We start from the raw sequence: 14,774 nt of genomic DNA, 5'->3' as shown, positions 1-14,774 counted from the left end.
ACTTAAAGTTAGGCATTTGCTTACAGGATCAGGGCCTCTTGTCTCATCTGATAACATAATTCCACTAATTCTCCAGTTACTCACAGTCCTCCAGCAAAAACGTGGTAGACAATGTAATGCAAAAACAAGCAGGAAAAAAAAAACTTGGCAGAAAGTTCATTTATTTTAAATACATCATCAAAAACAAAGAAAGAGCTCAAACACATTTTTCTCCTTTATAGGCCACTTTCAAAATCAGGAATGCATATTCTCCTTTTTGAGGCCATGTTCTGACACCCATACTCATATTAACTTGTACCTTCCTGCACAGAAATTAATTTTGGCTACTTCTGGAGCAAGGTACTGAAAGGTAGAATCTGTCTCTTTTGAGTCCAAATGTAAACTGTATTAGTTTTCACTGACTTGCAATTGATTTAAACTAATTGTAACTCTGCAAAACCTTTTCATTTTAATATTATTATAAAACACTTTGATGTGAAAGCTTAAGTTGTTCTATCTGATTTATGATTAGTCTATTTCATTTTTGGAGTTACCTGATTTGTTCATCTCTTTAACCCGAACCTCTGGATTCCAGCAGTTCTCTTGGATAACTCTGAAAACCTTTCCCTCCTTCATCATTTTTGCCTCCCCCTGTGAAATGAAATTTTTATTACAGTAATACAGTTGTATCAAGATATTATGGCCTAAATTCTACTCTGTTAAAAGTATGTGAGGCTGCCAATGCCCATCCAGTGCTAGAATTCAGGCCCTTCATTTTTGTTCAATAGAAAAAAAAATCCAAAAAAATATTTAGAAATGTCATTTGTAATGCAAAAGGACAATATCAAGGACTCTTTTTATAATTTAAAAACAATCCTCTCTCTGTTGCTAATACCCTTTGTTATCCTGAAACATTTTCCTTAACTAAAGTTTGTCCTCCATCATTCAGGCGCCTGAGTTTGACATCACAGTGATGCTTATGAGTGCTGTTTATTGACCATGAGCCAAGTTCTGCTGTCAGGTTTGTCCTATTCCTTTGGAAGTGAGTGTGCTCAAAAATGATCTTAGTAACTCCAGCGAGAATTCAGAGTAACTCCATAAATTCAGTAGAGTTCTGCAGATTCATCCTGTACAATTGAGATAGAATTAGCCCCATTGAACTGCAGGTTGAATTTTCTTCTTAGAAATAAAAAAAAGAATACTGAAGCATTCGTATCAGGGGAAAAGATCCAATATAAAACAATTACCTGAACTATAGCAGTACAGTTTTAATGCAAAGCCCTCTCAGGGTTATGTAAGTCAAAATATTACTAAGGTCACTAACTTTGACTGTGTTCCTTTAATTGAGAGAAGAGAGAGCGATGCAACACTTCTGACTTTAATTTTTGATTGGTTTGATAATGGGCCAAAGACACTGTGTAGTCACTGTCCTGTCAAATCAAGCCCAGGAAAATGAATGTTGCAACTGTTCATAGTCACATGGTCTTATGGATATGTTATTAGAGCTAGTGATTCAACCCCAAAAGCAACTGCAACAGTCAATTTTCCTATTGTTTTATTCTTAAACGAATTGATGAGATGTAACTCATCAATACCTGCAAGGTGAGAGTTCAGAGATACTCTTAGCTGCTTCTGTTGGGTAATGGGAATGCATGGAAGTTGAGCTAAGGCAGACAGCTGGATTAAGTTGTGTCTGGACCCTGCAGATTCCACCTGTGTGTGGTAGGGAAGCATGGGTGTAGAGCAGACATGTTGGGGGCGAGGAGTGATGGGATCTGCGATTACACTGATTTAGTGGCTGGGAACCCCTCTGTAAAGGGTGTGGAGGAATAGCACAGTGGATGGCAGCTAGATGCAATGAATCCCTAAAGCCTGCTCCAGTATGAGGGGGCACATTCTCTCCAACCCACATCTAGTTTCCTCCCCCAACACACAAAATCAGTTGACTGACACTCCTGGAGGAGAGGTGAATTTCACTCATTGTACACCTATTCTGCAATATAAAATAACAGTTAATTCAGACTGTTCCTTGTGATGAACATAGACATAAAATTTCTTAAAATAATAAAATTACACTCGTTGCGGCAGGCATACTCAGTTGCATGTCTCCTCTCTATGAGGAGTCAGACTGTTTTTAACCTTGAATTTGTTATTAGCTTCATACATCATTCACAAATATATTTTCCTGATAAATATTTTAAAGCCTCTTTTTCCTCTCTCCCTGTCTGTGCCACCTTGGCAGAATACCAGAATGAGCTGGCAGCAAGATCACAGTTTGAGAAAATGACTCCCAATGTTATAGACAGTAATTACAGCTCCACAGTCCTGTTCCTCTGGCAAAATCCTTTAAAGTCTGTTAGAGTTGATTTTCCAAATAGAAGGGGGTCTCTTAGGCATACATTCCAATAATTTCAAAAATTCAGTATCAAGCCACTGTTGATTATTGTGTAATATGCATGATATTTGGGGGTAAGGGAAAGGCCCAGCGGAACTGAAGATTTTGTCATATAAAAATAGACTACGTGCCCTTTATTGAGTTGCCACTGGGAGTATTTCAGTGAGCACAGTAGCCTTTCAATTCTTTCTTCAGACTCTGCTAGCCTTTAAAGATCTCATATGTATTTTCTTCTATTAATACTGAAAACAGTGTTAGACAGATTTTAAATTTCACCAAGGGACCTATTGCTGTTAATACATAAATACTAAAAGATAAAAAGAAACCCTTTCCAGGCAATATTAGGCTATGCAATATGAAAGAGTTTCTAATAAGCTAAGTGCCAGGCTATAAAGAATTGGGATTGCTGCTTTCATCTGCGTTAATTGAATTTTCTGTGATCACGGGTGTGCCACTGATCAATCCTGAACCCTCATATTTGTGTATAAACTCAGGAAAAGCCTGATTTACAGAACAAACTGCCGTTCTCCTTATTCACCTGACTGAATTCACTCAGATCAATGAGATTACCCATATGAGAAGGCAAGCAAGATTTGGCCCAACAAAAAAATGAGAGCTGGAAATCCAGACATATTGCTACAGTCTCTGGGCACTACCACTAAAATACACATGATGCAGGCACCTTTAAAATACAAAATTATGTAGTAATTTTGTAAAGTTAATTGGAAACAATTCTCTGAGGTTTTGCAGTAATGATGAACACATGGATCCTGAGGAAATTGTTCATGTTTCCAAAGCAATGGCTAGAGAGAAGCCATCAGACAAGGTACTATGAGACCTCTATTCTCAAGGCTTAATCAATTTACCTAGGACATAAGTTAAGATTTGTACGACATCTCCTAACAGCACCTGGTGTTTTATGCTTTAACAAATCTATGTGGAAATTAAGAGACAGATTTAAAAATCAATTGTCTAAAATCAATTGAGCTACATGGCAAAGTTTCCCATCATTAGGCTCAACAGTTTCATTCAGAATTTCACTCCTTTGAAAAAATACATAATTAATTTTTGTATGGTTTGATTATTTTTTACCGAGTCTTATGAGAAGCTTTTTCCTCCTCTCATCCTAAAACACATTTTCCCTTGCTCCAGTTTTGTGCAAAGGACTTTACTCTATTCCCTCCCAACGACAGTAACATCCAACCTACTCTGACAGAGGCAGCACTGGATAGCCCATAGCGTTGCTACTACTAGCTTGCCACAGGATTCCAACTGAATCTTTAAAAAATTCCATGGTTTATAATCCCAGTGATGTTGAAGACATTGGAATGTTCTTGTAATAAACAGATGTTGCATTTTATCAAACTCCTCATTTTCATTACTCGTGTGCTCACACACATGCACACACACAGACACACATTGGCTGTGATTTTCCCAGGTGCCAAGGGATTTGGATGTCCACTTCCCGTTATGGAGCCCGGGCTATAGATTATATATTAATTATATGGATTACTTAAGAATTCCCAATTATCACTTTGAGGGTTGACAGGTTCTTGTCCCAAGATCAGTATTATTCAAATCTAGTAAGATTAATAGGAAAATTCCTAAATTCATCAGGTAGCTTGGAAAGTCTCAATCTATGTTTTACATTACACATGTATTAGTTGTAATTCTTGTGAGAATCATGGGAGTGAGTTTTGGGTTTTTTTTAAAAAAGCAGAGCAGCTCAGTTACTGTCTTCATGAGACTAAACCTGAAGGCTGAGGCAACACCCTGAAAATGCCAAGCACTAGATATTTATTCTTTTTGTGTCGTTGTGTACATCTAGTCACTCAAATATCACTCATCCCTCTCTCTCTCAGTTCAGAGCTCCTATTTGGAAGTCATGTCTGAACCTCAGAAGATGGGAGCAGATTAACTCTTACTCTGTCTTGTTAAACTCACCACCTAAACTGCCAATGTAACTGGTTTTAGTTAGTTGACTTAAATGGGAGTGTGCACATGCTTAAAGTAAAGCATGTGCTCAAGCTCTTAGCTGGACTAAGGACATCTCTCCTTTTTGCACTTTCAACTGTGAATCTTGTGTCTTGCTGCTCATTGTATCTAAATAATTCTTCCTATTCTTACCCACTAGATACCTCCTCCTTTTCTTCGGATCCCTCCTTAGCTAACTACCTATGCATCATCACAGTGTGAGCACCTCACAGTCATTAATAGATTGTATCCTCACAACAACTCTGTGTGGCAGGGATATGGGAAACTGAGGCAGGAGCCGCACAGGAAGTATGTGGCTGTGATGTGAACTGAATACAAGTTTCTTAAATCCAGTCCAGTTCCCTGTGTACTCGATCATCCTCCTTATCCCACTTCTTCAAGCACCCACTCTTTCTCAACATAATAAAATCCTGGGACCCAATCCAGCACCTACTGAAGTCAGTGGAAAGCTCCATTGACTTCACTGGGCAATTGGATCAGGCTCCTGAAGTGTTAGCTTGCCTTTTTGCTTGTGTTCGTTTGTCCTGTATTATTTACCTCCTCAGGGCAGGCTTTGTGTCTTGTGTGTAAACTTATGGTGCTATAAAATATTTTATTTATTATTATTCCCAACAAATTATTCTTAAATTTTATGTTAAGGGGTCAATTGTTGCTAGCTTTGCACAGGTCTGTGAGGCATAAGGAGGGAATATAAGGAACCTTCCCTTCCTTGTGAACCTGAGGGGGCTGGATGGATTGGCAGTCCCTGTGCTCCACTGCGGGCCAGGACTGCTCCAGGCTAGTTCCATTAATAATGCTAATCTCTCCAGAAGGCTGGGGGCCTGGGAAGGGAGCTGGCTCATCCTAGAAGGGAGCGTATGTGTTCTCTCTGTGCTGCTAGCGGCATCTTGAGATACAATGCATTCTGTATCCCCTGCTGAGGCAGGTCACTTCTGCACTACCTCCTGCTGCAGGTTCTGGATATATACACCACAGCTAGAGCAGGTTGGAAAAAAAAATCAGAAAAATGAGTTTTTCAATGGAATTTGCGAATTTATCAAAACCAAAATGTCCTATAGAGATGGTTTGATTTTGACAACATTCTGACTAAACACTCCCTGCCACATAAGTGTCTTGGAGCCCACCTGGCTCCTTGGTTGCCTGCCTGCAAGTTGGGGATCCCCAGGCTCCCACGGTCAGCAGCAGCCTACAAGGCAGACTGTCTCAGAACTTCATTCCTATTTGGAGAGAATTATGGGGGTTTTGTTGAAAATTGAAACAAAGCCAGATTTTGAAATAACAAAATCCTCTGGAAAATGGAATTACCTTTCTTCGCACAGATTTAGCCACGGAACTGAAAAATCAATTATGCACACAGCTCCGTGTACAGTATGGCTCCAAAAGGATGCATACTGTTCCGACTGAAACCACTGTTCTGTCTTTGCTCTCCTTCTTATAAAGCTGAGGAATGAATTACTCTTTCTTCTTTTTGAAAGATCTTTGTTGTAGTTCTTTAACTTCTATAATAATATGATTAGATAGTTCCATTTGTGTTTTCTTTTCCTCCTATAATGACAGGTTTCAGAGTAGCAGCCATGTTAGTCTGTATCTGCAAAAAGAAAAGGAGGACTTGTGGCACCTTCATCCAATGAAGTGAGCTGTAGCTCACGAAAGCTTATGCTCAAATAAATTTGTTAGTCTCTAAGGTGCCACAAGTCCTCCTTTTCTTTTCCTTCTAGACAGCCATATAATGTCAGAAGACCTGGGTCAATTTTTAGGTTAAGTTCTAAAATTGGTGATTCTATGGAAAAAGAAGTTTTTAATTTGATCTAAGTTATGCTTTTTTATTATTAAAATCTGTTTTTTAGAGCTACCCATTCTGAATACAGTAGAACCTCAGAGTTACGAACACCTCAGGAATGGAGCCTGTTCGTAATTCTGAAATGTTCGTGACTCTGAACAAAAGGTTATGGTTGTTCTTTCAAAAGTTTACAACTGAACATTGACTTAATGCAGCTTTGAAACTACTATGCAGAAAAAAATGCTTCTTTCCCTTTATTTTTGTAGTAGTTTACGTTTAACACAGTACTGTATGGTATTTACTTTTTTTTTCGTCTCTGCTGCTGCCTGGTTCCAAATGACGCGTGTGGTTGACTTGTCAGTTCATAACTCTGAGGTTCTACTAAATTAGGCTGAGGTAATTATGAAAACTGCTAGATAATGTTTCAAATTGAGATTAGAAGGCTGTTAGGTCATTTTATACCCTATCTCAGTCCTTTAACAGAAAGATCTATGGTGATATTTCAGTGTTTGGAGTAATCTTGCTTCCTAAAAAGGTGTACCTTAATGACACAGTAAGGTAAACATTGGCCATCAACCTTATTGGCACTCTACTTTTTAAAGGGTACAGGTGGCTGACACCACAATAATGCCTTAGGGAATGAGAACCAGCGTACCTTGCAATAGTGGTCCAGTTGAACCCATCCGCCATAACCATATCTCTGTGAAGGGAGAAGGAAAAGACCAGTGATTAGACAGTGGTATGGAATGAAAATCAAAGGCTCAGTTCATGCAGCTAGACAGATCCAGGTGCAAGATGAACCTCATGGATAAACCTTTCGCTTCCAAATAGCAGCATATCCCTCAGGTGGACCCAGAATAGGACAAAGAGGAGGGAGAAGTAAGCAGCAAGAAAGAAACTCAAAGAGTCACAAAGGAAAGAAGAGGAGGAGAAGAACTAACATAAAATAAATAAAACAAAAATATCCACTGCAGCAGTGTGGAAGAGACAATAGCTTTCTGTGGGAATGCCAGCTGCTTAGGTACCATAGATAGTCATCTAAGAAGTAGTTAAGACAGACTCATCCCCTTTTAAGAGTCTTTTCCACTGACTTCTTGAATTTGATTCATTTTCATAGTTAATATCCTTTTAGAGCTTTATTAGCTAAAAGTGGATGCAAAACCACGTCTTTTTTAGGCTGTCAAAAGTGGGACTGTTTCATCTGATGAAAGGCAGCTGGGAAGGGTGGTGCATTTACATACTTATGGTGCACAAATGATGTTAATTAGCATTGCTTCACTGAATTGAGTGGAACTACATTGATTTACACCATCTGAGGATCTAACACCGGATATATGCCTCCATGTTTGGGAGAAACCACGTCATATGTGGTGTGTATTACATGCACCTATGTAGCTGTACTTCATCCACATAACCTTACACATACCCTCATTTAGCATCCAACTAGCTATTTGCACAGCACTCTTCACAATGATGTTATCTTCATCTGCACAGTGTTTTCTGTTCCAGAGATGTACGTATGGCAGATTCAGTTAGGTAAGGTTAAGAGATTTTCACCTGAAAACCTCAGTTAAATACCCTGGGTTTGGAGAAAGCTTCTTGAAGCTCTGAATACATATCCAGAACAGGTAATAATAATTGAGAATTGCCAGTCTCCCCCCACACCCATCCAGAATAAGTTAATAAAATGGTTACACAGTAAATGTTACACGACAAATTAACCGAACAGTATAGATAGAAAATCTGACAGGAACATTTGATGAAATGTGTGTGGGAATCTGACAGTGGTTTCCAAACATCTTGCCACTTTAGACAGTTATTAAGATTGATAAGAAAAACTGTATTTTACCATTAGATATAAGACAAACTTCCAAGTATTTATGTCATTTTGAATTGTTTAGGATGCTTTTCTCCTTAAGAAAGGCAGGCATTCGTAAACCACAAATGAATACTCCAAACCCAAGGGCATATCTAGAAAGCTGAACATTTGCATTATTTTTGGAGTGTAGCCAATTACTGCATAGCGCCAGTAAGATCAGCTCGTGAACTTTCACAATTACTATAGTCGCAAAAGCTTTCCTTTGTGCATGACTTTAGCACATATTCCTTGATTTAATGGCAAAAATTCATTAAAATTTCTGGCATCTGGACCCTGCAAGGTGCTGACCTGAGGGTGCTCAGCACCTTGTAGAGGGAGCACAGAGCTTCACAGGATCTGGCCATAACATAATCCTCTTTAGGGCTCAGTCCTTCAAGGTGCTGATCACCCTGTGGTCCAGCAAAACACCCAAGTATATGCTTAGCTTTAAGTACATAAATTGTTTCTTTGAATTCAGTAGAACTATTCAGATGCTTAACTTTAAATATGTGCTTGACTGTTTTGCTGGATTGGGTTAGTACACTTGCAAGATTGAACCTTTAGCCTCTGGTTCATTAAGATACCTAAGCATGTGTCTAAGAACTGATTTTAAGATGCCTGACTCACATGGTTAAGTACCTTACTATATTGGGGCTGTACCTTACTGTACAGAATAGTATTTTAGGACAGAAACAACAACCAAATGAAGTATGTGAAGGAAAATAAGAGATGAGAAATGATCCAGCACAGATCCTAGCAAACTGCAATTTGTTAATCATTAGCATGAAGATGTATTGATTATGCCTTTCAGATTCCATGATTCAGCAGCAAGGCTGAAGGTCACCACCTTCTGCCTATTAATATTTAATCAGGAGAGACAGGCTTAAAAGATACAAGTTACATGTCCATTGAGTCTCCCAAAGAGGTTTAAAGTTCTTTGAATTAAAAATAACCCCCCCCACCAGAAGTTTATTTTCATTTACTTTTTTAAATTATAAGATTTGAAATGATATAAAATAATGAAATATGATGATAGAGAGTCAGAATTTCCTATTTTTTCTATAAAGTAACATTTCGCACGAAATTGGACAATTACTCATTAACACATCAGCATAAGCAACATTATGGACTCATTAACACATCAGCATAAGCAACATTATGATCCTGCACATCCTATGCAGGCAGGCAAATCAATAATTGACTTCAAGTATAAATAAGGCCTTTGACTTCAGCCAGAGATGCGGTTGACTGTGGTATGTTGATATATTTATTTACACCAATTTAAATTTACATACCATGAAAACTGTGTTTTACCAGGGACACATAGGGTGCGAGCCAAAGTCCACTGAAATAAATGAAAAGCCTTCCATTGACCTCAATGGGCTTTGGATCAGCTCCTAATTATGATTATGCAACTGTGCAGATAACAGAAGTACTATACAGCTCAACCACATAGACAATAAATCAAATAGTCAATGATTTATTTTTTTTTTAACCAGCTTTCCCCCTCATGCCCTCAGGGATTAACTGGATGCATTTCATACTCCTCATTCAAGCATTTCACTGATCACTTTTTCACTTCACTTACTCAAAATTACTAAAAAAAGAACAGGAGTACTTGTGACACCTTAGAGACTAACAAATTTATTAGAGCATAAGCTTTTGTGGGCTACAGCCCACTTCGTCGGATGCATAGAATGGAACATACAGTAAGAAGATTATATATTATGTGTGTATATATATATATATATATATATATATACAGAGAAGGTGGAAGTTGCCATACAAACGGTAAGAGGCTAATTAATTAAGATGAGCTATTATCAGCAGGAGAAAAAAACTTTTGTAGTGATAATCCAGATGGCCCATTTAGATACTTGACAAGAAGGTGTGAGGATACTTAATGTGGGGAAATAGAAATAGCCCACAAAAGCTTATGTTCTAATGAATTTGTTAGTCCCTAAGGTGCCACAAGTACTCCTGTTCTTTTTGCGGATACAGACTAACACAGCTGCTACTCTGAAACCCATCAAAATTACTAGTTACTTTTGAAAATGTTGGCCCATACATTTGGGGTTATAAAGAATTCAGCAAGAGGAGTGAAAAAGCAGTTCTAACCAGTTTAAGAGAAAGTTTTCCTTGCAATATGACCTCTTCCAGTACAAGGCATCACTAATTATACTGCATAGCTTTGGGGTTTACTTTATCTTCTATATTCTGGTGCTGATATTAGACTTGGCTCTTTATTTTCAACTGTCTGATTTATAAGCCTTCTGTGAGGCTTCATATTTAAACTTCACTGCCTTTTTAAAGTTCTAGCTTATTTGGATATAGATTTTCAAATCCCTAAGCCTAGCAAGAGAAAAGACATTTTGTTAACTTTGGCATTATTGATTCAAGACTGTTTTTTCCCATGGTCAAGAGACTCTTTTCTGTGGAATAATCAGAATCTCCAATGATTTATGAAAAGCTTCTGCATAACGGTGAGATGTTAGCCACTTCTTATTGTTGGAGGGCATAGGTGAAATCCCATATTCTCGCCACAAATCTTCTGCCTTTTCAAGATAATGATCAAGAGCTTGGCAACTTTTATTTTGTTTATAGTCAGTTTGCTTAAGGAGCATTTTACAAAGACTAGTACCACTTTGCACTGTTAGCAAAAAGATGCTACGGACTTCAGGGATGGTCTAGGTCGATTTGGTCCTGCCTCAGTATTGGGGACTAGACGAGATGACCTCTTCTACAGGCCTAAATTTTAATGATTCTATGATTTACATATATGTTACGGGTTTCCAAGTTCACAGGTGAACAAACCCAACACAAAGTTTTCTATGATCTTAGGTTCAAGATCCAGTAATGCTGATGCCAACAATTTAATGTAAAAATTATAAGATAGTACTGCATGTGCATGTGACAGAGCTAACGGATCAGAAAACATGTTAGCTTCCAATCAGTTCTATCTGTATTATTGTTACTGTTAAGTATCAGAGGGGTAGCTGTGTTAATCTGTATCCACAAAAACAACAAGGAGTCCGGTGACACCTTAAAGACTAACAGATTTATTTGGGCATAAGCTTTAGTGGGTAAAAAACCCACTTCTTCAGATGCAATGCTTATGCCCAAATAAATCTGTTAGTCTTTAAGGTGCTATCGGACTTCTAGTTGTTTTTATTGTTACCGTTGACAGTTTTAAAGAAATAATTACGTATGTATTCTTAATTCCAGGTTCCATTGCTACTCATTTTTGAATAAATAAATTGCAGTTTTCTGTCCCTCTCTGACTAACCTTCAACCTCTGCTACCCTGTGTACTTAACATTCACAGAAACACAGAGCTAACAAACCTGCAAAAACTACTTTTGAAATCTCTGTCATCAGGAACAAATTGAAACCTCAGTATATCAAAGGAAGAGAGACCCACAGTGTAAAGAGAGCCTCAGCTTGTGGCTGGTGCCTAACAGCAAGGTTGAAATCACAGTATTCTTTTGCAGTCAAAAGATAGGCACAATGAGATAAAGTGGTTTCATATCATTGACAGACAAAAGCCTAGTAGTCTTTCATTTTAACTACCATGAAGATAGAATGGAATAAGGGTCTTAAAACAGCTATTGGGGGGTCAGGGGGGAAAAAGCAGCTAATTCAGTTCTCATCCTCTCTCTTAACTAATCTGCTAGCTTGCCTCAAATGGAAATATATGAGCTTTAAAAATCACCTACCCTCAACTTGTTTAATGGAGCTGATCATACAAAGTCACAGTTTTATCAGAAAATAATTTCAGAAATTATATTGTTTCATTATGTGATTTTTTTAAAAAAGTGACTTTACTAATTCTCTACATTGCTGCAGAATTAGTAAAAAAGGATAAAAATATATTCCATAGTGTTCAACACTGTTAAGGCTATCCTACAAACTGAGTTAGAACTAAATACGTCTATATTTTTTAAATTAAACAATCTGATTATATGTAACATCAAAATAATTAGATTTTTTTAGTACAGTAATACCTATAGCACATTCCATTTTCAAAGCACTGTGAAAATATTAACTAAGGAATCCCCAAAGCACCCGTGCCTTCAGATTACAGATGGAGAAAGTGAGACAGAGAGGGGTTAAGGAATAGATCACGCCTGTATGTGGAAAAACATGTTACCAATAGTTCTCCCTCCTGCACCTGGGTCCTACTGCACCACCAAGGTAGTTTGCAACTATGGAACATGGAGCCTAGGGAATTATTTCTGACAGTGCACTTTGGATTTACTAAGAGACTCTGAATTTACAATATCAATAACTTATAAGATTTAGACTACCTCTAATGCAAATATTAAAAACAATTTAACTTGCCCTCTATTCTGAGCAGTATTTGAATTTATTAACTGAGTTTTTCATTTAGAGTGCAATATACGGAATCTGTCCAATAGATTAAAAAGTTCCAGCAAAAGAAGGAATAGTTAAAAAAAGGAAAAAAATTTAGAGAAAAATTTTTTTTAGCCAAACACAGGAAGGGTGATCCTGTATCCGTTAACATCAATGGTGATACTCCCATTCACTTCAGTGGATGCAGGCTGAATCACAGAGTGATTTCAGTCCTATTCATTGTTAGTTATTTGCCTAATGCTTCTTTTACACATGTTTTAAGAAAACTTGAATACAAACCAAATTAACGGGGAGATTTAAAGTCAATGGGATTTGGGCACCTAACTATCCTTTATGTCTTTGAAAACCTTCTCCTAATAGGTTAACTGTTTTATTAAGAACACAGAATTAATAGCTCAGCATTTTTACAACTGTAAATCTTTAAAACATCAGATTGTTTAGGCAATATATAAAAATACAGAAATCTGCAACCACCCCATCTAACTTAATTTAGCAACCAGCATAGTAGGCCTTTGATTTATAGAGCTTCAAAAGTCATAATTAATGTGGAATTAGAAAGCACAAACAAACTCAAACTGTTTGAAATAGGGCCCAGTCCTTCACTTCTTACTCAGTGGGAGTTTTTCTTTAACAAGTCATGCAGGATGAGGGTCTTAAATCCTCCCAAATCAGAGAAAAAAACCATTGAAAACAGATGTTTGTATAGCAATAAAAACTTTGATATATCGGAAACTACAATGGTAACAATAGAGGCTGCTCTAATACTGCACCAAATATCTAACCTCTTATTACCTCTTTTAGATCAGGCCATTCCTTAGGTAGAATGTGACTATGAATATCAATTTTCATCTTTGGAGGATCACACGAGAATTACTGTTTTAAGAAAGATGTTTTCTAATTAACCTTGAGTTCGCTGTACTCCCTGGCATAGCAGATTGCTGTTAACTTAGGGTGTTATTTAAGTCCATCTGCCGTCCTATCAGGTTGTCTACATACAGTAACCAATCAGGGAGCCAACATTTCAGGGGAGCTGCAAAGTAATGTAAAGTCAATGACTCTCAGGAAGTGCTGTTACATAAATTACTGTACAGTGGAGAGTGAGGTGAAGTTGTGTATTTATACATGCAGTACAAATGGAGTTTTTGATCTAGAGTCTGAAATAAAAGTTGGTTTATAAATTTAAAAGTTAATTATTATAGAAAAACAAAGACTTTAAACTCCCTTCTTTCCTCTTCTGAAAGATTTTATAAATAGGGCATAAAATGCAGCCTCTAGTGGATAAATTTGTGCTTCTCATCTTCCCTCTCCTTTTTGCAGAGTCCCTTCAATATTACTTTATAAAAATTCATGGGAATGCAGAATTGTGGCTGTAGCTGTGCTCCTACTTATTTGGCTTGGTCACAATACTGGCTTATTTTATCCTCCCTCCCTCATTCAGTATGTCTACACAATATCACTCATTCACCCTCAGGCTCTCTGACGCTGGCTGGGACTATCCTTTATTCTCTATAATTTTAGTACTACTAGCTCAGTCTGTGCTCCCCCTGTCTATGCTTACTGTCTGCCAAATACTATTGGCTCCATCTGGAGTTCTAGGGAAGATCATAGAATCATAGAATATCAGGGTTGGAAGGGACCTCAGGAGGTCATCTAGTCCAACCCCCTGCTCAAAGCAGGACCAATCCCCAACTAAATCATCCCAGCCAGGGCTTTGTCAAGCCTGACCTTAAAAATATCTAAGGAAGGAGATTCCACCACCTCCCTAGGTAATGCATTCCAGTGTTTCACAACCCTCCTAGTGAAAAAGTTTTTCCTAATATCCAACCTAAACCTCCCCCACTGTAACTTGAGACCATTTCTCCTTGTTCTGTCATCAGCTACCACTGAGAACAGTCTAGAGCCATCCTCTTTGGAACCCCCTTTCAGGTAGTTGAAAGCAGCTATCAAATCCCCCCTCATTCTTCTCTTCCGCAGACTAAACAATCCCAGTTCCCTCAGCCTCTCCTCATAAGTCATGTGTTCCAGTCCCCTAATCATTTTTGTTGCCCTCCGCTGCATGTTTTCCAATATTTCCACATCCTCCTTGTAGTGTGGGGCCCAAAATTGGACACAGTACTCCAGATGAGGCCTCACCAATGTCAAATAGAGGGGAACGATCACGTCCCTCGATCTGCTGGCAATGCCCCTACGTATACATCCCAAAATGCCATTGGCCTTCTTGGCAACAAGGGCACACCGTTGACTCATATCCAGCTTCTTGTCCACTGTAATCCCTAGGTCCTTTTCTGCAGAACTGCTGCTGAGCCATTCAGTCCCTAGTCTGTAGCGGTGCATGGGATTCTTCCGTCCTAAGTGCAGGACTCTGCACTTGTCCTTGTTGAACCTCATCAGATT

At 38.1% G+C, this 14,774-nt stretch overlaps 1 protein-coding gene across 1 annotated transcript in view; it reads right to left on the bottom strand.

The window, feature by feature from the left end:
• The window catches only part of ACMSD (aminocarboxymuconate semialdehyde decarboxylase), a 55,479-nt gene extending 42,250 nt beyond the window's left edge, over positions 1–13,229 (bottom strand). Inside the window, exons 1-3 of the mRNA XM_077830241.1 lie at positions 13,173–13,229; positions 6,805–6,849; positions 534–630 (exon numbers count right to left, since the gene is read on the bottom strand). Coding sequence (XP_077686367.1) covers positions 534–630; positions 6,805–6,849; positions 13,173–13,229 — 199 coding nt within the window. The remainder of the gene's footprint in view (positions 1–533; positions 631–6,804; positions 6,850–13,172) is intronic.
• Between the last annotated feature and the right edge of the window lie 1,545 nt (positions 13,230–14,774).

The sequence above is a fragment of the Eretmochelys imbricata genome, chromosome 11 (genome assembly GCF_965152235.1).
Source record: "Eretmochelys imbricata isolate rEreImb1 chromosome 11, rEreImb1.hap1, whole genome shotgun sequence".
Taxonomy (NCBI): Eukaryota; Metazoa; Chordata; order Testudines; family Cheloniidae; genus Eretmochelys; species Eretmochelys imbricata.
This window is presented reverse-complemented; position numbering and strand designations above follow the sequence as displayed.